The 27,089-nt window shown below is 33.9% G+C and overlaps 1 protein-coding gene across 6 annotated transcripts in view; it reads right to left on the minus strand.

Moving 5' to 3' along the window:
• The window catches only part of ECT2 (epithelial cell transforming 2), a 62,586-nt gene that overhangs the window by 26,851 nt on the left and 8,646 nt on the right, over positions 1-27,089 (minus strand). For 4 of the 6 annotated variants that reach the window (XM_046001260.1, XM_046001262.1, XM_046001259.1 and 1 more), the window contains 12 exons: positions 26,089-26,178; positions 25,250-25,357; positions 24,247-24,320; positions 23,214-23,344; positions 22,918-23,033; positions 22,415-22,477; positions 20,660-20,882; positions 16,523-16,659; positions 11,918-12,037; positions 4,657-4,725; positions 2,689-2,799; positions 1,944-2,040 (listed from right to left, as the gene is read on the minus strand). In XM_046001260.1, coding sequence (XP_045857216.1) covers positions 1,944-2,040; positions 2,689-2,799; positions 4,657-4,725; positions 11,918-12,037; positions 16,523-16,659; positions 20,660-20,882; positions 22,415-22,477; positions 22,918-23,033; positions 23,214-23,344; positions 24,247-24,320; positions 25,250-25,357; positions 26,089-26,178 — 1,339 coding nt within the window. The remainder of the gene's footprint in view (positions 1-1,943; positions 2,041-2,688; positions 2,800-4,656; positions 4,726-11,917; positions 12,038-16,522; positions 16,660-20,659; positions 20,883-22,414; positions 22,478-22,917; positions 23,034-23,213; positions 23,345-24,246; positions 24,321-25,249; positions 25,358-26,088; positions 26,179-27,089) is intronic. The other 2 variants (XM_046001263.1, XM_046001261.1) reach the window with 1 other exon arrangement.

Genomic DNA, 27,089 nt, shown 5'->3' on the forward strand with positions numbered 1-27,089 from the left:
ACTTCAAAATACTGTACATCTTAGAGCGCCTGGGTGGCTCAATTGGTTAAATGTCTGACTTTGGTTCTGGTCATGATCTCGGGGTCCTGGGATAGAGCCCCATGTCGGGAAGCTCAGCAGGGACCTGTCTGCTTATCCCTCTTCCTCTGCCCTTCCCCCTGCTCATGTCTCTCTCTCTTTCACTCCAATAAATAAATCTTTAAAAAATAAATAAAATGTGTCTATTTTGATATAGCCTGATTAATTTTTAAAGATATTATCTAAGCTTCACTTCAAAAGTTTTATGCTATGTTCTCTTGGGAGTTCTCTTCTTGCATGATTGTTAAGGTTTCCACAATTTTATTGATTAAATTTTTAGAATATGTACAGATTTTCTTACACTGTTATCTCAATTCTCTTTTAGTAAAACTTGGGGACACCTAGGTTCTTCAAGCTATCTCCATAGTGCTGAATGAAAACACACAATCCTCAATTAGCTGAGAAGTCATTATATGTTATATTTCATGTTGGGGCCCATGGCTCCATCACAGAGAGCATTCGGTAGCCTAGAAAGAAGGTTTTGTGTAACTTAGAGGTTCATCACATGCTGAATCTTTGACTCTTATCCAGGTTAAGTTCCCTATGCTATATTCTATCTGACGGTTTCCTAGCACTATGCCGACCTGATCTCTGAAATTCGAATGATAGGAGAAAGGCTGAGAAACTATTTGATGGATTTCTACATGTACTTAATGAAAAAATAATGAAGACAAGTAAATAATCCAAAAAAAAAAAAAATGCTTTACAGAGTTAAATCACACTACTTTGTTCATCTAGTCTCCTTATACTCTAAAAAAAAGGGACAGCTTTTAAAGATGGGGGAAATCATCTTATAAACTAGCTATTCTAATCTACATTAGAGGACCTTAAAAGAAACAAAAATGCAAACAAAAAAACAAAAAAAAAAACAAAAATTTTTAAATTATAACAATTCATATATTACCCAAAATATTTAAAGAGAAAAATAGATTAAACAGTCATAAAATTAGCCTCCTTATTTGCTGCTATCCATAATAATGTGCTTAAGGATTGGGGATCAAAATACTTTATTATGGACTTATTCCTATTTGTAATTTAGTTTTCATATTTAATTTTAAATATATAAAAATTGATCCTGTCCTAAAAATATTCACTACTTTAATCACCTAAACTTAAAGGTATACACATAAGCTTTTCTTTTGCTACAGGCAAAATTTACTCATAAAAATTAACTGCAAAAAAACAAAATTGGGGTGCCTGGGTGGCTCAGTGGGTTAAAGCCTCTACTTTCGGCTCAGGTTATAATCTCAGGGTCCTGGGATCAAGCCCCACATCAGGCTCTCTGCTCCATGGGGAGCCTGCTTCCTCCTCTCTCTCTGCCTGCCTCTCTGCCTACTTGTGATCTCTGTCCAATAAATAAATGAAATCTTAAAAAAAAAACCAAACACCAAAATTAACTCTCTTTTAGCTCTAGAATAAATAGATGCAGGCTTCAAGAGTGTCCTGTACAATTGAAGAAACAAAGCATATAAACCAAGTATACAGACTTTATATAAAGATTCAGATTGAGACATGAATCATCTCTCATCTTGTGATTTTGTGGGTGAATTTTGTTTACATGGATATAAACTGATTTTCCATTAATGAAACACCATGAAATGTAAGGCTTTCCATAGAGAAACAAAAACTGAAAAAATAATAGTCAATGTAGTTGATACGGTAATAAATAAAGCATTTTAGGAGACTGAATTATTATAGTATCTGTGATTTTAAGATTATCCATAAAGGTATTTTCTATATAAGACATAAACTTTAATGCTGAAATTTAAGAAAACTATGATAATGAAAAGAATTTCAAAAATTTTACAGCAAAACAATTCCATAAAAAACATCCAAAGTAATCTGAAAACAGATCTGACAAGTACCGTTTAAAAGTAACGCAACACTGGGTAACCTCTGTACCGGTCGAATGAGAAGTTCAACAAGGCTTTGCCGTCCACATTCTGGTTTAGCTTGGTTTATCTGAAAGGAATTAATTTAACAATAAAAAAGTTTTCCTGCAAACATTAAACACCTTACATTTATTAGATTACACCTTATCACAAGTGTCCTGAAAAGAACTAATAGAAGAGATGGGGTGGCAGTTGTTCTCTGGAAGATTACTGTGGTGGAATAATCTTCCAGGACCTGAAATGACCTCCTGGCCACTCAAGGATTAAGATCTTAAACACAAAGCGAGTTTCTCTGCACACTCCTATAAATTCCATCTTAAGTTTCTCTTGAGTCTACACCATTCACGAGAAAAAACAGTTTTTGAGGTATTAAGTATGCGGATACCACTGAGTAAACAAAATAAAGCACTGGTAAAGAAAAAAAAATCCTTAAAGGCAAAACCAAATCACACTAACAAATGTCTGAGAACTAAAACATGTATAACTTTAAAAAATTCTGAGTACTTACAGATAACATTTTCACTCACTCAGCTCCCTCACAGCTTCTGCTATCTAAATCTTCTGAAGACTATTATCACTGCCCCCCTCAGGTCTGGCTGAAGTTAATAGATTAAACATTAAGATGTTCTTATATGGATAGATTTTTTACTAAAAGCATAATTTAAATGAACTCCTTCAAAAATTATTCTCAGACTTTTTTTTTTAAGAAACACATTACCTTCAGAAAAGCATGAAATCTTGGTTTTTGTTTTTCACATTTAATAATTGTTTCCTTGCTCATTTCAAAGAAGTTTACAAAGGGAGGGTAGGTTTTTACCAAATCTTTCGACTAGGAAGAAGAAAAAACACATTAATTTGTTATACATGTTATCCTTAGGTAATGAAATTTAAAACCAAATAATCAATAGCCAAAATCTGACATACTGGATGAAAAAGAAAAATTTAAAGTAAGTTTCTTCTCAAGTTAAATATAGAAATTTTACAAATTTCTCATTAATGAGTTAATTGCTAACCAAAATACATCAACTGGTACATATAGCCTAAAACTTGAAAAGCAAAGACTCAGAAAGAATACTAATTCTTAATTGCATTGACAGAAACATGACAAAGTTTAAAAACTTCTGTAAGTTCAGAACATAGTAATTAGTACCCAAGAACATGTTATTATTTATTGATGAATCCAAACCACCATTTTTTTTTTTTTTAAGACTTTGTTCATGCATTTGACAGAGAGAGACGACAAGTAGGCAGAGAGGAAGGCAGAGATAAAGGGCAAGGCAGGCTCCCCGCCGAGCAGAGAGCACCATGCAGGGCTTGATCCCAGGACCCTGAGATCATGACTTGAGCCAAAGGCAGAGGCTTAACCCACTGAGCCACCCAGGTGCCCCAGTTTTATTTTCAAACTACCATTTCAAAGATCAATTATATTACCCCAAAACTCAACAACAAAAAAAGGAAAATGTCTTGGCGAATTGAGGAGACTAAAAGGTATCAAAAATATATGCAATACATTATCCAAAATATGGAAAGAGCCCAGATGTCTATTGACAGATGAACGGATAAAGAAATATGTATGCATGCACGTGCATACACTCTCTCTGAAATATTACTCAGCCATCAAAAAGGATGAAGTCTTGTCATCTGCAACAACATGGGTAAAACGAGAGTATGGTATTATGCTAAGTAAAAGAAGTCAGTCGGGGAAAGACACCAAAAGATTTTACTCACATGTGGAATTTAAGAAACAAAACAGATTAACATAGGGGAAGGGAAGAAAAATAAAGTGAGATGAAAACAGGGAGGGAGGCAAACCATAAGAGATTCTTAACTCTAGGAAACAAACTGAGGGTTGCTGGAGGGGAGGGGAGTAGGGGGAATGGGGTAACTGTGTGATATGCATTAAGGAGGATACTTGAAGTAATGAGCATTGGACGTTGTATACAATTGAAGAATCACTAAATTCTACCTCTGAAACAAGAAAGAAAGGAAGGAAGGAAGGAGGAAGGAAGAAAGGAAAGAGAGAGAAAGAAAAGAGAAAAGAAAAGGAAAGAAAAGAAAAAGATATGTGACAATAATCTGCATATTTGGAATTCTCAGTCAACCAGAAAAAATAATGTAAGACTATATGGTAAGGATGAAAGTTAGGAGGAGGTTTCAGAAAAGTATATGCACCAGAACTCAAGGAATTGAAACTTAAATTATATTCAAAGAGACTGAAAGACACTTATAAACCTTACTCACAGCATCTCTTTCAAAATGAATTTACTTTATTTGATAAAATTAAGTTATGTGGCTCCTACCCTAGTAAAGAAAATGCAGTTCACTAGAAGCTGTTAGGCAGAGGAGAAATAATGACAGCAAAAAAGGTATCAACTATAAAGAAAAAAAACCTCAATTACGGAAAATTTTTTTAAATTCTGTGATGGACAAATAATGTGATATATAATAAAGAGATTATAGCACAGTATGACAATCAGTGTCCCTAACAATGACCTTAGGGTATCAAGAAAGTGTTAATTTATATATAGCAATTCTGTTTCAGAAGACAGGAACAATTCCAATATATTTCACAAACAACTACGTCAAAGTTGAAAGCTCTCTATTTAAACAAGTAACTGTCATTCCCTGTGAGTACTTAATGGGATGATGCTTTAACCTGAAATCCTAAGAGAAATAAAATACTTACATATTTAAGAAAGATGTCACCAATGCTTTTGCTCTCATCCCAATTAACAATAAGGTCTTCAAGATCATCCTATAAGAGCACAAAGTGAAACATTTAAGCTTGCACTTGACGACAGTCCCTTAAACATCTTTCAGTATTTTTTTTTTTATCTTTCAGTATTTTTTGAAATATTTGAAAGAAGCACCTTATAAAGTATCTTACTTTGATGTGCAAGACAATTAATATAACACATTCTTTCTCCTCAATAAGGAATTAACTTTTTACTAGAAGGAAAATATCCTTGAAAAATATTAAGAAAATATAGTGTCATGTCAATAAGACTAAGCCTAACTTTCCAAATTGATATGACAGCTCAACATCTTTTTCTATTAACTATAAAGTTGATTGCCGCTATTAATTATAGAAAACTACTTTTGATCTTCCTGCTGAAGCAACTTATTTAACATCAGCCATTTGAAACTATAATCTCTAACAGGTCAGCAAATTTTACTGAAAGGGCCAGATGGTAAATATTTTAGGCATTCCAGGCCATATGGTTTCTGTTACAAGTACTCTGACCTTGTTCTGTGGAAGCAGACATAGACAACCCATAATAAGTACCTGTATGTGGCTATGTTTCAATAAAACTTTCTTTACCAAAACAAGCAAAACACCAAAATCCAAAACTGACTGGATTTGGTCCATCAACCATAGTTTATTAATTCCTTATCTATAAAACTTTTCTATCATCATCCTAAAATATAAAATATTTATAAGAAATTAGAAGACATATAAAACCATTATAAGATAATAAAACACAAATCAGATGATAAAATGAGATGCCAAGAAATGACATATTTCCTAACTGAAATTCTGAAAGTGACTTTAAAGTAGAAATTAATCAATAAGCTCTTATAACCAAAAGTTCTCCAAGTATCAACCACACGCCCCTCAGGACAACCTTTTAGTGGGATTCATGAGATTAAAACTATTTTCATTACAATACTAAAATTCTATTTGACTTTTCCACTCTAATTCTCTCAAATCATACAACAAAGTTTCCTAGAGTCTACATGATGTGGGATACTGCAAGTGACTGAATTCAGAAGTTGATATGAGAAGCCGTCTTCTCTTAAACCAGACAGAGAAAAAAATGTAGAACACCATCACTCTTCTCACCATTTCTGCTTTGGAAATTAGTTATTCTCCATAAAGATTATGTTACTTATGTTACCCACATAAGGAGTTATTATTACTTTAAATGTATTAACTTTTTTTTTTTAAAGATTTTATTTATTTATTTGACAGAGAGAGAGATCACACGTAGGCAGAGAGGCAGGCAGAGAGAGAGGAGGAAGCAGGCTCCCTGCAGAGCAGAGAGCCCGATGCGGGGCTCGATCCCAGGACCCTGAGATCATGACCTGAGCCGAAGGCAGCGGCTTAATCCACTGAGCCACCCAGGCGCCCCAAATGTATTAACTTTTAAATTGGATTGGATATCCACATGCAAAAAGATGAACCCTCACTTTACCCAAAAATTAATTCAAAATGGATTACAGACCTAACTATAGAGCTAAACAATACAACTTCTAGAAGAAAACATAATCTTTAAAACCTTAAGTTAGGCAAAATTTCTTAGATATGAAAGCAAAAGCAAAGTAAATAAAAGAAAAAATGGATAAACTGGACTTCATCAAAATTAAAAACTTTTGTATTTCAAAAGATACCACTAAAAAAATGAAAAGACAAAAAACAGACTGTGACAAAGTATGTACAAAACACATAACTGATAAAGGACTCATATCAAGCATTTATAGAAAACATTTGCAACTCAATAATATGATGAACACCCCAATCAAAAAATGAGCAACAGAACTAAACACACATTTAAGATTTTATTTATTTATTTACTTAACAGACAGAAATCACAAGTAGGCAGAGAGGCAGGCAGAGAAAGAGAGGGGGAAGCAGGCTCCCCGCTGAGCAGAGAGCCCAATGTGGGGCTCGATTCCAGGATCCTGGGATCATGACCCAAGCCAAAGGTAGAGGCTTTAACCCACTGAGCCACCCAGGTGTCCCAACATCATTAATTATTAAGGAAATGCATATCAAAGCCACAATGAGGGGCAGTTGGCTGGCTCAGTCAATGGAGTGTGCAACTCTTGATCTCAGGGTTGTTAAGTTTGAAATCTACGTTGGGTGTAGAGATTACTTAAAAATAAAATCTTAAAAAAGCCAAAAAACCAATAAACAGACCACATCACATCCTAGAATGGCTTTAAAAAAAAAAAAAGATGAAAGTATTGGCAAGACCGTGGGGACATTTGAAGCTCATACATTACTGATGAGAATGTAAAATGATGTAAAAGCTTGGCAGTTTCTGAAAAGTTTTAAATATAAAACTACCAGTATGACCCAACAATTCTCTTCCCAAGTATCTACTGAAAAGAAATGAAAGCATGCCCATACATATATCTACATACAACATTCATAGTGGCATTATTCGTAAAAGCCAAAAACTGGGAAAACCCTAAATTTCTGTCAACTGATGACAGGATAAAGAAATGTGGCAGAGCCATGTAATAGAATATTATCCATCCATGCACAGGAACTACTGACATGCTACATCATACAGGAAATTTAAAAATATGCTACGTGAAAAGAAGTCAGACATACAACACAATATACTGTATATTTGTATCTGTGTGAAATGTCCAGAAAAGGCACATTTATAGAGACAGAAATCAGATTAGATTAGTTGCATCACTTAGTAAAGTCATTAAATCATTGAATAGTATATTTGAAATAGGTGAATTTAAAGACATATACAATATACCTCAATAAAGTTAAAAAATTTGAAGCATCTTAAAAATATTTTTAAATTTTCCATTTTAATTTCAAATACAGTTAATACCAATAAATAAAACCTGCATTAACAAAAGTTCCTCAATAATGGTACTAGCAGATTCAGAAAAGTTTTAAAAAGGGGGAAAAAACTACTTCTGATAGCAGAAGAGTGAACTCAAAGCAATAATACCATAACAGCCCAAAAATCAAGAACTAAGATTTAACCATTTAAAACTGCATTTGGAAGAAACAAAAGAAAGCACCCCTCAGGATTCTTCTAAGTACTTAGTAAGTATTAATTTGATCCTTTTAGATAGAAATTATTATCACCCTCATTTTTCAGAACAGGAAATTGAGACACTTAGAGGTTAAATAACTTGCCCAAGACCACAGAACAAACCCTAGAGCCAGAATTTAAAACTAGTTAGTCAGTGTCAGAATCTACTACATTATATTGACCGAAGCATTAGCCTTATTTACAAACTTCCTCTCTCTCTTTTGTTTCTCTTTTGGTAGAACATACGACTCTTGATCTCAGGGCTGAAGTTTAAGCCCCACATTGGTTGTAGAGATTACTTAAAAATAAAATCTTAAAAAAAAATCCTTAACAGATTGTAGTGCTGAGTAAGCTATTATTAACTACATTTACCTATGTATTTAATATAAAGTACACAGAAAATTCAGAAAACTGTGATACAAAAGAGAAAAAACTTACAGGTCTGGCAATCTAATCTAGTGGTCCTTTTCTAAAGGGTAAAAAACTGGGGTCCCTGGGTGGTTCAGTCAGTTACGCGTCTGCCTTCGGCATCAGTTATGATCTCAGGGTCCTGGGATTGACTGGATGCCCTGCTCAGCATGGGGTCTGCGTGCCCCTCTCCCTCTGTCCCTCCTGCTGCTCATGCTCTCTCTCAAATAAATAAATAAAATCTTAAAAAAATAAAGTGTAAAAAACTGTAAGAAGGGTATATATGCTTTTGTAAGAACATTGCTATCAGAAAGCAATATAATCTCTAGGCACTCCGAAAAATAATCTATTTCTGATGAACCTTGAATTCCTAATGTTTGTTGACTCAGCATTTCTGCCTTCATGAATGGTTACCTCAGAAACTATGTAATAAAGGAATTAAGGCTTAGAGAGATCAAGCAATTTGACTCAAATAGTTGTGAACCAGTTCAAACTCAAGTAGTCTAACTCCAGATTCCGTTATTCTACTTGATCTATACAATAGTTCCTCTCCATTAGAAATGGGAGTCAAGACAGGCAGGTAGGTCCGTAAGAATATTATTCATAGTGCCACCATTTCTTACAATGTTTCTGTCTGAAAATGCTTCATCCAATTTAGTACAGACACTGGGGTACATCTCATTCTTCTTGCCCATAACACATCAGGAATTCTCCATAGGATTCTCCCAGGCTTACCTCCTGGTCTTTAAGAAAGAACTCTATAGTTCTGAGACACAGAGCAGGCTCCAACAACCTGCTAGAAGAGGAGAAACTAAACAGATGGGACTAAAAGAGCTGAGCTTACTTCTTTTCTTCCTTGTTAAGATTTCTTCTGTACTGTTATTATCTACTTTTTTTGTATCTATTTTTTGTTATTATCTACTTATATTTAAGATGGATTTCTCTTTTACCTAGCTCATCACACAATAAACCAAATTAGCAGACTTCCCAATACACACCTGTTCCTGAAACAAGCACCAGGATACTTTGAGACTTACATTAAACTAACAAAGGATAAACATATAAAGAAAAAGTACTCTATCCAATCCCTCCCCTTTCTCTTTTGTTTCATCATAGTTCCACACAAAAGCAGGCATTTGTACATCAAGGATGAATGTTGATAAGTTCTGAAAAGGAAATATTCACACATAGGAAAAGAGAAATGTTGATAACAACCTCAAAAATTCTCATCTTAAACTAAGTATCATCAGTGTACTACTTTAGAGTCAAATTAAGAATGAGGCCAAGTTGGGGGCGCCTGGGTGGCTCAGTGGGTTAAGCCGCTGCCTTCGGCTCAGGTCGTGATCTCGGGATCCTGGGATCGAGTCCCGCATCGGGCTCTCTGCTCAGCGGAGAGCCTGCTTCCCTTCCTCTCTCTCTGCCTGCCTCTCTTGTGATTTCTCTCTGTCAAATAAATAAAATCTTTAAAAAAAAAAAAAAAGAATGAGGCCAAGTTGTTCATGATCTAGATAAGGAAACGCAGACTTCTAGTCTGATCTGGACATTTAAAAACAGCATGACCATTCAGCAAACATTTACTGACAGAAATCTAAGTGCCAGACACAGTGGCTGTAAACACAGTGAGCAAAACTAGTTTTAATCCTTTATAAAATGTCTGAACACGTTTACTCAGCTTCTGAATTTAGATTATTAATATGAATTGCTATTGTTATTTATTGAATGCTCAGTTAAGTATCAAGCACTATGCTTAGTGTCTTCTAAATATATAAAAAATAAAAAAAATTCCACAACCCCCAATTCAGACACTTACTATCCCCATCTTACAGATAAGAACTGAAGCACTTCACTACCTGACTTCATGACCAAACATGCCTTATTCCACAGTCTACATCTGTAACCTCTATGTGATACCATAAAATACATACACACCAGTGCTTCTCAGGAATTATGTATTAACAAGATAATATGAAAAACTGTACCAATTTAGGACACATTTACACAGTTTATTCCTTTACATACTAAAAGAGTAGACCTAGAGCATGATCAAGAAGCAATATCATTAATGGCCAAGACATGAAACAATCTAGCATCCATCAACAGATGAATGAGTAAAGAAAATGTATGTGTACATAAAACTGAATATTACTCAACCATAAAAAAGAAAATCCTGCCATCTGCAACAAGGCTTGAGGGCATTATACTAAGTGAATTAAGTCAGAGAAAGACAAACACTATATGATCTCAATTATATGTGGAATCTAAAAAACCCAAACTAACTAAAGAAATAAATAAAATCAAACTCATAGATACAGAGAACATATTAGTGGTTGCCAGAGCCAGGATGGGGGGCGAGGGGGAGGCAAAATGGGCAAAGTGGTCAGAAAATACAAATTCCCAGTTATAAGGTAAGATAGACCTGGGGATGTAACATACAGCATAACTATGGCTAATAACACTGTGTTACATGTTGGAAGTTACTATGAAAGTGGATCTTAAAAGTTCTCATCACAAAGAAAAAAGAATTTGTAACTATGGGTGGTGATAGATGCTAACTAAATTTATTGTGGTCATCACTTCACAATATATACACATATCAAACCATTATGTCATATACTAAAACTAACACAATGTTATACCAATTATATCTCAAAAAAAAAAAAAGAAAAAAGCAAGATAACATTAGGGTTTAAGAAAAGAAAACAGTCTTTGAAATCAGATAAACAAGTGTTCAAACACTGAATGCAGCATTTATTAGATGACTTGACTTTGGAATATTATTTAATTTCCATGTGTAGCAGCTTTACATCTATAAAACGTAAACAATAATACCAATTTCTTGGTACTACTCAAATAGCTGTGGCAGTCCTTGGTGGCCAGCTACATTTAAAAGAAGGGAAAAAACTGTTATGTATAAAAAAAAAATACAAGAAAATACAAAACAAAAACCATTTTAAATTTGGGTGATGAGATTATGAATATTGTCTTTTCTTTTCTTTAGATTTTTTATTTGTTTGTCAGAGAGAGAGAGCACAAGCAGGGGGAGGAGCAGGCAGAGGGAGAAGCAGGCTCCCTGCCCAGCAAGGAGCCCAAAGGGGGATTCTATAATTCAGATTGATTTTTTATTGGAATATGGACTAAATATTAATATAGGGTGTCCTGAGGAGAAAAATGGATCAATTTTGCTCAAGCACCTTTCAAGAAAAATAAGAGGAAATAAAGTTTAACTACTTTTAAGAGTTCAGCTAAACCTGCTCCCAAATTACTTAACTATAAGAGACTGATAGCTATAAATCACGAACACTTCATCACAGGAAAAAAATCATTATAAAGAAAGCATTGTCTTATGCGGGTTTTGTATTTATTTGACTAGATATAGAGGAATGCACAAAATGGTCTCTAAGTCTTTTCCAGCTTCACAGTTTTTCAAACAATCCAAAGCAAAACAAAACATACAAACTGAGAGGAACAGTAGAAAAATAAGAAAATAAGCACTAGCAACCACATGTCTCTATAGAAAAGGCTTGAGAAGGTTTAATCCCTTATTTTCAGAATTAAAAAAAGAATCAAAAAACAGGCAAACAACAAATATTAATAAGGCACTGGAGCAAAGGGACATAAATGATTCAAAGGAATAAATAAGAGAATAAGAAGTTTTAGGTATAAACCTCATTTGGCCAATCAACAGTACCTGAGAAATAATATAAACACAATCCAAAAAGAATTACTTACAACCTAACATATAAAATTTACCTTTATCTTCATGTGCACATCAAAGATATCAGGGATACTACCAAAAATAGTCTTAATCTCTTCTGGTGCAAGGATAGGCCCACCACGTTGTCCTTCCTCTTCCAAAGGTACTTGAAATAACTAAAAAGATTAATTAAAAAAAAAAAAAAAAGACTAGTTTAGATAGATTGTGGGAAAAGGAAAAAAAAAATCATATAGATAGTGATAAGAGAGAAGATATTGAGAGGTGCCTGGGTGGCTCAGTTGATTAAATGTCTCCCTTTGGCTCAGGTCATGATCCCAGGGTCCTGGGATGGAGCTCTACATCAGTCTCCCTTCTCAGCAGGGAGTCTGCTTCTCCTTCTGCCCCTCCTCCCTTCTACTCACCACTCCCACCTCTAGCTTGTGCTCTCTCTCACAAATACACAGATAAAATCTTTAGAAAATTTTTTAAAAAGGGAGGAGATGTTAATGGAAAAGAAAGAACCAATTTAAAAAATACTTCTTAAATTTGAGAACTTTTTTCTTATAACATATCCTTTTTTTTTTTTTTTAAGATTTTATTTATTTATTAGTCAGAGAGAGAGAGCGAGCACAGGCAGGCAGAGTGGCAGGCAGGCAGAGGCAGAGGGTGAAGCAGGCTCCCTGCCGAGCAAGGAGCCCAATGTGGGACTCAATCCCAGGTCGCTGGGATCATGTCCTGAGCCGAAGGCAGCCGCTTAACCAACTGAGCCACCCAGGCGTCCCATAACATTTTCTATTTTATCCTATTTATTTATATATCTCTGTGTGTATACACATTCCTTTAATAAAATGTTGTTAGAATCTAATAAAAGTTTATCACAGTTCTACAAATCATTTAAATTGCTAGAAAACAAGAGTAATCGTACTTTCTATTCAAGTTACTAAGGAAGACAATAAGCAGTTTTTTCCAGACATGCACTTAATATAAGTACTAAATGTCTTGACATAGTAGTGTAGAAACCTGGTTTAACAGAAAAAAGACTGGATTTCAAACTAGAAGACCTGTTAATGTCTATATTGGTGCTTGTATCAATCTTAAAAAAAAAAAGGAAAAAACCTATAACTAATAAGTGAGCTTAGCAAGGTCACAGCTCAGCATTCAGATGTGCATGTTCTCAGTCCCTCTCTCTCAACAGACACAGATCACATTCCTATATACTAGTACAAATGAAAACCAAAATTCAAAAAGCAGTTCACTTACAATAAAGAACTAAAATTAGTATAAATATAATAAAATATATACATGATGCTGAAAATTACAGAAAGTTGATGAAAGAAATCAAAGACCTAAATAAATAAGGACACGGACCGAAAGATTCAACACAGCAAGAAATGTCCATTCTTCCCCAATTTGATTTATGGATCTAACCCGATGTCAATCAAAATTCCAGGACCTTTTGTAGATAAAGAAAACTTAATTCTAAAAATTTATATGTAAAGGCAAAGGAACATCTTTGTATAAAGTTTCAGTATTCATGACTGTGATACTGGTGAATGGAAAAATACACAAGATTAATATAGAATAGAAAAACGTCCACAGACCAACACACACAGATGACCAAGTAGTATTTGACAGATTCAATGGTGGAAGGCTCGTCATTCAACAAATGGCACTAAAATACCATTTTCCCTAGGCAAAAAAATAAACTAAAAACGGATCATAGGAGGCACCTGGGTGGCTCAGTGGGATAAAGCCTCTGCCTTCAGCTCAGGTCATGATCCCAGGGTCCTGGGATCGAGCCTTGCATCAGGCTCTCTGCTCAGCAGCGAGCCTGCTTCCCTCTCTCTCTCTCTGCCTGCCTCTCTGTCTACTTGTGATCTCTGTCAAATAAATAAATAAAATCTTAAAAAAAAAAAATTTTTAAAGAAGAAAACATAAGAGAAAATCTTGTAATTTAGGCTTAGGTAAGAACTTTTAGATAAATCAAATGCATGAACTATAAAAGAAAATAATTTAATAATTAGACTTAATCAAAATTTAAAAGTTTTCAACCCAGAATAAAAAGATAAGGGGGTGCCTGGATGGCTCAGTTGTTGAGCATCTGGCTTCGGCTCAGGTCATGATCCCAGGGACCTGGGATGGAGCCCTAAATCAGGTTCCCTGCTCAGCAGGAAGCCTGCTTCTCCCTCTCCCACTCCCCCTGCTTGTATTACCTCTCTCAGTCTCCCTCTCTGTCAAACAAATAAATAAAATCTTAAAAAAAAAAAAAAAAACCTAGAGACTAGGAAAAAATATCTGCAAATCACATATCTGACAAAGGACTAGTATTCAAAATATATAAAGAATTCTCAAAACTCAGGAAGGAAACAACTCAACTAAAAATGGGCAAAATCTTAAGCAGTTATTTTACCAAAAAAAGATATACAGAAGAGATGTTCAACATCATCAATCATTACAGAAATGAAAATTAAGGCCATAATAAGATATCATTACATACTTATCTGTGTGGCTAAAATAAAAAGTACTGATAATATCGAAACTGGTTGGGATATGAGCACCTGGAACTCCCACACATGGATGGTAGAAATGCAAAATCGTAACCCCTCTGGAAAAGGGTATGACAGCTTCTTATAATGTTAAACATTACTTACCATATGATCAAACAATTCTACTTCCAGGTGGTTTACTCAAGAGCAATGAAAATTTATGTTCACATAAAACCTATACATAAATGTTGATAACAGCTCTTTTTATAATCATCCAAACCAGAAACAACCCAAATGTCCTTTAAGGAGTCACCAAGTAAAAATGTGGTACATCCATACAGTGGTATACTATTCAACAATAAAAAGGATCAAACTATTCACACAGACAAGTTAGAAGAACCTCAAAGGCTAAAAAATGCTAGCCCAATAGGTTATACTAACTGTAATCCCATTCACAGGACATTCTCAAAAAATACAAAATTTTTTTTAGAAAGACAAAATTAGAGTGATAAAGAAGAAATCAGTGGTCACCAGGAGTTACAATGAGGAAAGGGTGTGACTTATAAAGGAAAAAGAAATACCAGGAGTTTGGTGGGGATAGAAATGTTCTGTATTTTGACTGTGGTAGAGGCTATACAAATTTTTCCATGTGTTAAAATTCATAGAACTGTACAAAGAAAGTCAATTTCACTGTATGATAATTTAAAAAGTAAAATTTTAAAAAGCCAATTGACTATTCAAACTAAAAATAATAATGTATTGTTGGGATCTTAATATATGTGGAAGTAAAATGAATGCCAATAGCGCAAAGGGAAGGAGGAGTTGAGGTAAAAAAAAAAAAAGCTAAAGATAAAAGGAAAATACATTATAAACAATATATAACTATAAAAATAGTATATAACTATAAACAGTTTATAGTAAGCATAGTGGTATGAGACTATCTACAGTCTAATAATTCTAAGGGCTTTTTTTTTTTTAAGGCATTTTAGTGAATTTAATTGATATGCAAATTAAATTCTGAAACCCCAATGCATTTACCATGGCCTGAAAGGATTTACAGTTCTGGGTAATAAATGCTACCAAAGTACATGAACAGTATATGCCAATGGGATTTTCTGCTACTTGACTACATTTTGGCTGACTATAAAAACTTAACTCATCTAGAATGATTTCCCTTGAGGGAGAAGAGCAAAGCTGGCTTAAAACAAGTAAAGTTCAATACAGCAGAGGGCCTCATAAACCTATGACTACAGCTAAACAAATTAACTGTGAAGAATAACCTCTCCATGAATACCAAGAAGTCTTTCCATTTCTTATCCATGCATTTTATCAACAACACAAGCAACTAAAGGCTATTATACTGAACACTAATGAGTTATATTAAGAATTCAAATAGAGGTCCATTAAAAATTAACCCCAATCAGAAATTCCCTATTATTTTTCTATTCAAAGACAAGCTTGATGGTATCAACTTTATTTTCCTGACAATCTCCTTTATTACCTAAAACAATCTATTCTCTCTGCAGATGCCAAAATAATATCCTAATATTGTCTTTCAGAACCTTGAATTTCAGTTTATTCTTAGTATCTTCTTCAATCGCATCCTATAAGGCTCTATTAATTCTTTTTCTTTGGCAATAACTTCACAGTACATTTTAATGATTTGCAATGAGTTAACATTTATGACTAACCACTGCATACTCTAAGAAACTTGATACATGAAAGGATTACCAAAATAATTACATCCATATTGTTATGCTTCATTGCTATTGCTTTTCACATATTTACAGTAGTAAATAAAGCAATGACTCCTAGAATGCACACTTTCAGAAAAAGTTACCTACCATATCCATGTATAAATATAAATAAATACAGTATCATGACAGGGAACTTGTGAAGTTCTGTATCAAACAAAACTTGGTCCCCTCTAGATCATCTACAGAGGATCCTTCTCTTTTTAGTCACTATAGAAAAAGGTGTTATTTCTGTATGAATAAAAGCTACTATTGTAGTATGGCATTTCCCTAATAGCAATTTTTTGTCATATATTTTCATTTTTATTACCTATGTTCAAATTCTAAGCTTATATATAATTTTCTTATAAGAAATATCATCTCTTGGATTTTTTTAGTTACAAATACTGGAACAGGGATCATTTTGCAACCAAACTTTTACCTGAATAATTGTGGCCAATATATTTACATAATTACTTTCAGTCTGATAAAGTTCTTTTGCAACTTGCCATCTGGCTGACTGCTTCGAAGGAACCGGAGTGGAATTTTTAGAAGACTTAGTACAAGACTTTGGTGTTTCTAAAAGGTAAAAAGGAAGAAAGATTTAATGAAAAACCAGATATAAGTACCAGACATTGTGCAGATTTAAGAACAAAAAAGGGGGATTATATCTACTCCTAGGAATATACCCATTTAGCTTTTCATTAAAGTAAAATTTCCTCATAGGATAATGCCAGAAAAAAATAATGGTCAAAAGTATCCATGACTCCAAATTGACAGACATTATACAAATAACTGGCCTGTACTCTTCAAAGATATCAAAGTCATTAAAAATAAAGAAAGCTGAGGAACTATTCCAGATTAGAAGAGACTAGTGAGAGATAACAACCTATGATCCTGGATTAGACCCTAGACCAGAAAAAAGAATTTTTCTTTTCCTATAAAGGGTATTAGCTAAACAACTGATAAAAATTAAGTCAGTCATACTATTAATATCAAATTCCCAATTTATAATACCTCTACAGTAGCAGTACAAGAAATGTCCCTCTATTTTGGGAAACACACATTTAAGTATTTAGAAGAAAAGGCACATCATATCTGCAATTTAGTTTCAAATAGTACAGATATAAAAAATATGTGTACATATAGAAAAAGAGAGAGAATAAATGAATGCTAAAGCAAACATGGCAGAATATCTCCATTTAGGAATTCTGAGTAGAGTACTAGAATTTCTGTACTATTTTTGCAGCTTTTTGCAATCTGAATTTCAAAATAAAAAGCTCAAATAATAAAATAAAGTGAAGAACAACTATATAAAAATATTTAAGTTTAAGGATAAAAAGGTTATGATGACATAGTAAGAGAAAACTTACATATATAGAAGAAGCCTTCCTCAACAACACACAACAATATCAACTGCAAATTCTGTTAGTTTTTAATATAAAACATCCAGTCCAACACAAAATGGGAGGACACATTAGAATACTTTATATGTGTTTCAAAAGTTAAATTTCATAAAAGCTGGAGATACACTTTCTTACTCTACATATGGTTAAAGTACTTTAACATAATGTACAGAATCTCCTAATGGCAAGTTTTTAAATAGGAAAACAAATATATAACACACAATGACATGACAAAAGCAATATAAAGACCCAGTATATCATTTTTACTCAATGATAATCTTAAATATTAAAACAATGATGCATACTATGGAGTCTGAATGCTTTTTAAAGCTAACAGACCAAAAACTTTCCCACTTGCCATGCGTTATTTCAGACTATTCTCCAGACACAAGAGCTTCTGCCATTACATGTCAAGAAGAAAAATCTGACATACATTGATTCAATTTAATTATTGTGTTCACACAGTGATCTACAAACTGGGGATTCTATACAGAGCACCTAATATATTAGTATAGTTGTCATGTCTATTTTCTTTAGTGATTCATTTCCTTCTCTATCCTCTAACCTACATATTCAAAGCTTCAGTCCTTTCTGATCAGCTCTTACCACCCCATGCCCAGTATGTCCATCACAATTATGGAACCAACAAATTCTCAGACCTAAGTGTCTAATCATAATCCTTCCACCCAAGCACCAAATTCAATTTTTCCAAATATCCGCCAGACATTTGTACCTCAATTTAACCTGAACAGTCTCTAAAACTACACTATCTTCCTCCAAAATATAGACTTCTTATTTTTGTCATTATTTTAATACTCTGCTGTCATCTCTTATTCCCCTCCTGTTACTCCATTCCATCACTATCTCCATAGTGCTTCCTACTTTCTAACCATTAGCAACCTTGGTTCAGGGCTTTATCACCCTGCGGCCAAGCCTCTGTAGATTACTTCATGGTCTAGCCATCTCTGAACCGTCTTCATTTTAATCATTCTTCAGAATAATCTGCTACAAATTACCTACTTAACCAATTACTCTACTGCTCAATGTTTCTAAAGTTCATTATTAATGATAATACGAAGTTCAGACATACCAGTCTGATTTCAAAGTACTCTAATATTAGGCCCCAATTAACCTTTCCAATTCAAGCTATTTCTTCATACCGTAAGCAAACTAACCTATTCATTATCCCTTAAAATGCAAGTTTGCATAGTATTATTTGTATCCTCACTCCCCTCATTGCTCAACTCCCCCTCAGTTTCCTGGGCCTTCTACAAGTTGACCCTCAACTCCTTCCATGAATATTTACTGAGTACCTACTCTATACTAGGCATTGAAAACAAAGCAAAGTAGTAGACAAGGTTCTTGTTCTCTTAAAGCTTACATTCTGGTGAAACAAATAAACAAAAAATATAATTTCTAACAGTGATAACTATTGCTAAAAACAATCAGGTAATGGGTTAGTGAGAAGTGCTGGAACAGGGAGTTAACTTTGCAGAAAACACAAAAAGATTTCTTTAAGGCAAAGAGGGCAAGTATAAAGTTCCTGAGGTTTGAATGTAATGGAAATATCCAAAAATAACAGAGATAGTGTGACTGAAGCTTACAGTATTATTGAAGAGCATGATATTGCTGTATGAGGTTGGACATAGGTGGGAAGGATCACATAGGAACTTGAAAGCTATGGTAATAAAAAGTCATGGGAATGACTTCAAGCATAGGACTGGCATGATCTAATTTATATGTATTTTAGGACCTAAATGCTGCATATAAAATGGCAAAATGTGGACACATGCTGACTCAGAAGAGCATGCGACTCTTAATCTCAGGGTCATGAGTTCAATCCCCACGTTAGAGATTTCTTAAATAAATTTTTTAAAAAGGCAAAATGAATATAGAGAAACCATTTAGGAGACCCACATAATCATCTAAGAGAGATTCATTTTATAGAAAAGTCTGATAAAGGAAGAGTGGCAAAGGAATAGAGTTGAGAGTGGTAGAGAGTATCAAAATCCAGAGTTTTAATTTGATTATGTTAGATTTAAGATATGTATTAGACAAGGACAAGTAAGTATTAAGTAGGCAGTTGGACAGGGAAGAAGACATATTGGAGAGTTAACAGCATATGAATGTTTCTAAAGCCACGGAATTCAATGAGACCACTTAGGGAGAATACTATAGAGAAGAAATGACTCAGGAACAACATTCAACAGTTAGAACTGGAGAAGTTAGGCAAAGGAGAATGAGAAATGAGGTACAAAAGTTAAGAGAAAAGAACTATATCCAGGAAGAAATAGCTATTCATGTGTTAAATGTTGCTGACGGCATAAAAACTGTCAGTCTAGGGGCACCTGCGTGGCTCAGCTGGTTAAGTGTCTGACTTCGGCTCAGATCATGATCTTAGGGTCCTGGGATTGAGCCCCACGTCAGCCTCTAGGCTCAGCAGGGCTTATGCTTGTCCTTCTGCCCCTCCCCTGGCTCATGCTTTTTCTCAAATAAATAAATAAAATTTAAAAAAAACAAAAAAACTGTCAGTCTCCTCACCAAGAGCAATTTCACGTAGTAAGGGCTTAAGTTCAGTTGGAATGGGTTGAAAAAGACAATGAAAAGCAAGGAAATGACACAACAGATCAAGGCAAATCTTTGAAGAGTACTCATATAAAAGGCAAAAGAGAAATGGAATAATAAGTAGAGAGAGTCATGGGGGCAAGAGGTTTTGATTATTTCTTGAATCTAAAAAACAACATATTTGTGTAAAGATTAAAAAATAAAAATACAGGGGAAAATTGATGATCATGAGGAAAGTGTTAATTGTAGGGCCTTCCTATATCATTTGAGAACAAACTGAGCTCACCCTCCACAGATTTCACCGTACCTATTTTCTCCATAATACATGTGACACCTTCTGTGATCTTGTTTTGCTAATATTAAGAATTTGCTCCTTGAACAGCTCTATCATTTTCTAGAGTGATATACAAATAAAATATAGAAAACACTTGGCATATAATAAGCAATCATTAAATGGAAGCGTTTTTCTGTGTCTTTTCTCCTCAGCTAGAACAAAGGTAATAAAAGGCAGAACCTTTCATATTCCCTGTGGTAGTGATTTATCTATATTCTAATAATTATTCCATTCCACTAAATTTCAATGATCAATTTTTTTAAATGTGAATTACCTCCATAGTTAATGCTAGACTCTGGTGTGTTGGAGATATCTAGGAGTGACCCTATAGAAAGGGAATGTTCAGCTGACGGGCGCTTACGGGGAGGAAAAGGTGACATGTCTGTCTCTCTTGAAAGCTGAGCAAGGGTCTCTTTTAAACGACGTCTTTTGCGATTGCTGTTTGGGGTGTTTAGGGAAAGCAGTGACACTGATTTCTTGAGCTCAGGAGTATTAGCCTGCAATCAAAAGGACAAAAGCTCAATTTTACTTCCTTGGTTCTATACTGAGACAGGAACAGAAGAAAAATATATTTACAAGTCTAACAAAATCTGGATTCTACACAATAATTTTACCACTCCATACTCTGCCAGGTAATTTAGAAGAGTCATAAAACACAACAGTCCAGGGACCACTGTAATTGCCCAACCCCAAGCACCTCATTCTGTTTCTTCACAGCTCTACCACCATTCCATATTCGTCTGTAAGCTTGTTTTCTGTCTAGTCCCGCATTAGGCCATAAACTCCAGAGGGCAGGGACCATTCATAGTTTGTTCACTGCATCCTTAGCATTGAGCACAGTGCCTGGACATACTGCTCTCCAATATTTGCCAAATAACATTTGACTTTAAAATTTCTCTCCTGAAATTTTAAGCAGTTTTTAAACTTTATGGATAAGAGCCTTATGCTGAGAACAAGAGTCAGAAGACAAGACAATATAATACCTATCTAGATTTTATAGTAATACAATAAATCTGCACCTCACCTTCATTATTCCATTCAAATTAAATCTCCAACTAAAGAAAATCTTTAAGTCTGCTTCTATGCCTTTATGCCACATTTTGGTGAATGATACCACTCTTCACCAATCTAGCATGAAGGCTCCATTTTCCTTGTCCACAATTTACTACTAGAGTCAGTTTTCTAATGACATCTCTTCCCTTAATACTCTTCAATGGTGGGGCGCCTGGCTGGCTCAGTGGGTTAAAGCCTCTGCCTTCAGCTCAGGTCGTGATCTCAGGGTCCTGGGATTGAGCCCCGCATCAGGCTCTCTGCTCCGCGGGGAGCCTGCTTCCTCCTCTCTCTCTGCCTGTCTCTCTGCCTAGTTGTGATTTCTCTCTGTCAAGTAAATAAAATATTAAAAAAAAAAAATTCTTCAATGGTCCCCAATACTTAACAAATTCTTTACCATTATAAAAAACTCCTTAGTTCTACCTAAATCATAAGCTTTATTTGTTGGCCTTCTTTCCCATACTCTTTTTCTGGAGCCATACTAAACTACCTGCTATTTCAATATACTTTCAAGCTTCACACCATCTCCACCTGCTATCAAAGTTGAATGTCCTTACAAGATTAGCCTAGAAAGTTGGCTCAACATTTATTTGCTCTTTTCAGTCCTGCCCGAGTCTCTAAGTGAAGCTAGTTAAAGTAATTACTCAACTATAGTACATATTCTGCACTATAATTGTATTATCTATTTTTCCCTTAAGGTTCTCAGTTTCTAAAGATAGGATTTTATTGTTCATAATGGCATCACTAAGAAGTACCACAAAATGACATATATTAGATTAAAGTAATTCTATTGCATTAGTTTTACTTAAATCTATACAAACTGTTACTCAATATCTAATTGTTCAATTATTCTCAAACTCTTAAACATGACATAAAAGATGACTGATATGCCAATTCTACCATGCTCTTTCGGACAGAAATGTTATCTTTACACAATCAAATTCACAGAACAAATGACTAATGGACCAAAAAAGCATACCTTTTCATATAAATACATAGTTTCTCCAGCTCGGGCATCCATTTGAATGCTCCCCCAGAACCACTAGGTAGGAGAAAAAAAAATTTAATTAAGAATTTATCTTATCAGAGAAGCGGTTAGTAGTATTTTTAAAAAACCAATCTTGGAGTTTCTAGCTGACTCATTTGGTAGAACACGCAACTCTCAATTTCGGGGTCATGAGTTCAAGTCCCGCCTTGGGTGTGGCGCTTACTTTAGATAAAAAATAAAATAAAAATAAAACTCTATATATTTAAAAAAAAAAAAAAGCCAGGGGGACCTGAGTGGCTCAGTGGGTTAAGCCTCTGCCTTCGGCTCAGGTCACAATCTCAGGGTCCTGGGATCGAGTCCTGAATCGGGCTCTCTGCTCAGCGGGGAGCCTGCTTCCCACCCCACCCCCACCGTCTGCTTGTGACCTCTCTCTGTCAAATAAATAAATAAAAATCTTAAAAAAAAAGAGCCAATTGTATTATAAAATTACTTGCCTCCTGCTTGACAACATAAAGTTTTTTCGAAGGTTCAAATGGAAGTTCTTTTACTACATTCTCTTCAACTACAAGGTGAGTGCACCTTTCATCTCCAACGGGTAAACAGTTACCTCCTAAAGAGAAATACATGCAAGCATAAATAAACCGAACTATTTATCTCCAAACATGAATTTTTAAAGAGGCATATTCACCAGGAGATGATTAAGCAAGAGTAGGGAAAAAATATAACTTTTAAATTATAGTACATTCTTAAAAAAAAAAATAAAAAATAAAAAAATTATAGTAAATTCTACCTTGCATTTTAGTCATTTCTTCCATATTAGTTTTTTCTTCATCTGAAAATCCTAAGAAACTTAAAATGCAATCTTGAAAAGGAGGAACTTTAAATTCATTTCTAAAGTCATCAACTGAAGCACAGAAATCCCTAAAAAGAAAATACACTCTTCTAAAACCAGCTTAACTTAAATTCAGTTAAGTATATCAATTTATAAATCTATAATAATTCTCAAGGTTTTCAGCATATCTACTTGTTGAAAATATTTTACATGTAGTCCTGAAATGTTCACAAAAACATCAGTTAAAAAAAAAAAATTGGTGCATCCTCGGTCATCCCCGAAGTAACTTCTAACAAAATTTGATCACAAGTAGTCTTTACAAGATTCAAATCCTTGGGGCGCCTGGGTGGCTCAGGGGTTAAGCCTCTGCCTTCAGCTCAGGTTGATCTCAGGGACCTGGGATCAGGCTCTCTGCTCAGCACAGGGAGCCTGCTTCCCCCCTTTCTCTCTGTCTGCCTCTCTGCCTACTTGTGATCCCTCTCTGTCAAATAAACAAAATCTTAAAAAAAAAAAAAAGATTCAAATCCTTACTCTGTATATGAAGTTTTCTCTGTATTCCAGGGGTTTTATAGTTTCATGAAATGTTAAGTAATGATGTAGTAGAATAGCAAGGAATTTTGACGTTGGAAAGCTTAACAGGTTATAAATTGTAATCACCACTTAGAATGTAACCAGAAAAACACAGTGAAAAAAAATGTAACAATCTAAATATCCAGATGCATTAAGTTTTTACCTAATAGTTTTAAAATGCTAATGATAATCAAAATTATTTCACAAGGAAGAGTCTGAAGATATCACAGATGTCTTCCAACTTTCAATTTTTTATAATATTTTTATAACTTTTCTCCTCCTAGACTTTATTCCTTAGGCTACCTAAATACTAAATTCATTTTGTCTATACTATCTATGAATTTAAGGGTTTGGGCACTTGGGTTTATCTTTATAACATACTTAATTCAAATACTGAACTACTGAATTTCTAAACACTTACCGTTCATTCCGCCTTTCCCAAGCTTTATAAATCCATTCTGACTTCATAATTGGAGTGCCCAGACTCACAGCAATCTAAAAATATAAACATTAGTTACAATAAATTTTCACCTTAAATAACTGCATTCATGGAATTTCTAAGCAATTTTATACATAGTTTTTTGCAGCTTTAGATCATTATTCATCTGCTTTATGACAAAATATAAAGAAAAATTAACACAAAAACTGTCTTTCAATCATACAAGTTAGGATTCCTTATTTTAAATAATTTCCTTATTTTAAGTAAATATAACTCTAAAGCTAAGTTCATCTTTATTTTACTATGTTTCTATTTCTCTATGTTTACTTCCTTGGAAGTACTGACCCCAAGACAGGACTACAGAAGAAAATACCTGATTCAGTCACGAAAAACTAAGATATGAATTGGAAAGTATACCTTTCAGGAATTCAACATTACCCAAAAATTACCCTTTGTTACATAAATACACTGATGGAGAGTGGGAACAAGGTGATAAATTCTTCCTAAGATATTCAAGTGCAATCTTAAACTAAGATTTTAATTCTAATAAAAGTAGTTTCTCCTGCTCTTTTATAGTTTGCACTAAATCTTACAATCATCTTATAAAAACATAGCTTTGTTCTTATTAAGACCATTTAGACAAGAGTGAAATATCTGCTCAACACTTCCCAACCCCCTTATTCACCAATGCTTATAGTAAACTTTGCTAATATTAATCAACTGTCTGAAATGTTACCCATCTACCAAACTTCCATAATCCTACTCATTCACAAATCCTACTTATTTCAAGACCTAACTCAGGTACCATTGCTTCCTTAAAAACCTAAAAAGGGCCACGCTCCTTTGATTTAAAATTTTTACTAAATGTACATATAGCAAAAATTGAATTTCTGATCCTATGGGAAAAATAGATGGGATGAAAATGCTGTTATTAAATCCATCCCCCTCCAAAATGCTATACTGAAATGCACCCAAGTTTACATACCCTGAATTTTTCTCCTTGTGTACAGTTTGCCACCAAATGTGTAACTTTTGAATTAAAGTCTTTTCGAATAACTCCACCCATGTGATGAACCAATGTCACCAATCTGACCTCAAAAGAAAAGTTAGGCAACATTAACTTTATGATTAATTTGAACAAAATTTTAAATTATGTTTAGAAGTCATTTAGGATCTACTGAATAATTTTTATTTATAAAGTACATACAAGAATTTTTATAAAGTTATGACTTTTATGTCAAAAAATTAAAAAATCATTGCCTAATTGGCACAGGCAAAAATTATACATAGAGATAAGCTAGTAAAGATAATTACCCAAAACTTAATTAAACAACTGGCTTTCATACAACTTAAACAGAAGAGTATTTTTTTTAACACCAGGTTATATAACACCAAGACTCTTCCCACAGTTATAGTAAACCCCATTAGCTCCAACACAGAAAATTTTATGAATCAGAAAAGTTCCTATGAATTCTCTAGAGCAATGAATATACTTTAAGGCTGGATTTGTATAACAAAAAATTGCAATGTATTAACAAAAACTTCAAATAATGTGGCTAATGATATTTAACAAAAAGACAATTTAAATGGATCCAATAATAATGAAGTTTTTCTCTTAATTCATATGCCTGTCAGCCTAAACAAAATGTTTTTTTTTACAAGGCTCCTCAGAATGTTTCTACATAAAATTTCAAACACTATATTCATAAATTCTCCTTCAATATGTTTAAAATAAAACCATGATATAATTAACCAGAAAGTATCAATTTAAATTGATTTGGCTAGAAAAAATATTCCTCAAATAGAATGTTTTAAAATACTTACTAGTTCCTCTTTTTTCCTAAATCCAGTAAAGCATAGTACTAGATTCATCATGCTTGTACAATAGAGTGGGCGACATGAAAAAGGCAAAGGCTGAAGGACACAACAATTTTAAATCTGTGAGTTTATAGTACAGAAGAGAACACATCTTTTCAAGCTAAAGCATATTTCCCCCTCTTGCCAATCAACTTTGTCAATCCAAAGATTTCTTGCATTTTTTAATATGCAACCAAAAAAATAGCAAAAAGCAGATTACAAGTTTTATAATACAAAAATCCCCCATAACTCCCAATTCATATTTGACACACATAATCTAAAACACTTAACTACTGGCAAATGAAACATATTTATATGCAATCTTTCAGTTCTAAAATATACTTCGACACATTCAAAGTTTTATCTACTAGGAAAAATTTAAGACTCCATAAACTATTGTAAATGATTCTAATTAAAATTAAAACAGGTCAAAATATTTTATAACGAACACCACATAAATTACACATATACGTGAACCAAATATGATTCCAATTTTTGAGCTAAGAACATGCAAATAGTAAATAACTTTACCAATGGGGAGATATATATATATATATAATGGAAAATGAATGGTTAAAAAATAGGTATAGTTACATAATTTCCACCATTATCCAAGTATTTCACAATTTTGATCTCGAAAGATTTACTTGGTTTTTGAAAGCAACACCTCTGAATCAAAACAGAATTAAAAATTATCATGCACTTTACTAAGTATCTATCTATAACAAAAGAAGCACAAAATTGATCTAAACAATTTTAAGTTAATAAGGCAAGCTTAAGAACAGCAAAATGTAGCAACAAAACCAAAGCATACAGACTAACTCTACTACAACTCTAACACTGAAATGTTATTAAAAACAAAAAACTGGGGCACCTGGCTGGCTTAATTGGAAGAGCATGAGACTCCTTACCTATGGGTTGAGAGTTCAAGCCCCATATTGGGTGTAGAGATTGCTTAAAATAAATAA

Source organism: Meles meles, chromosome 4 (genome assembly GCF_922984935.1).
Source record: "Meles meles chromosome 4, mMelMel3.1 paternal haplotype, whole genome shotgun sequence".
NCBI lineage: Eukaryota > Metazoa > Chordata > Mammalia > Carnivora > Mustelidae > Meles > Meles meles.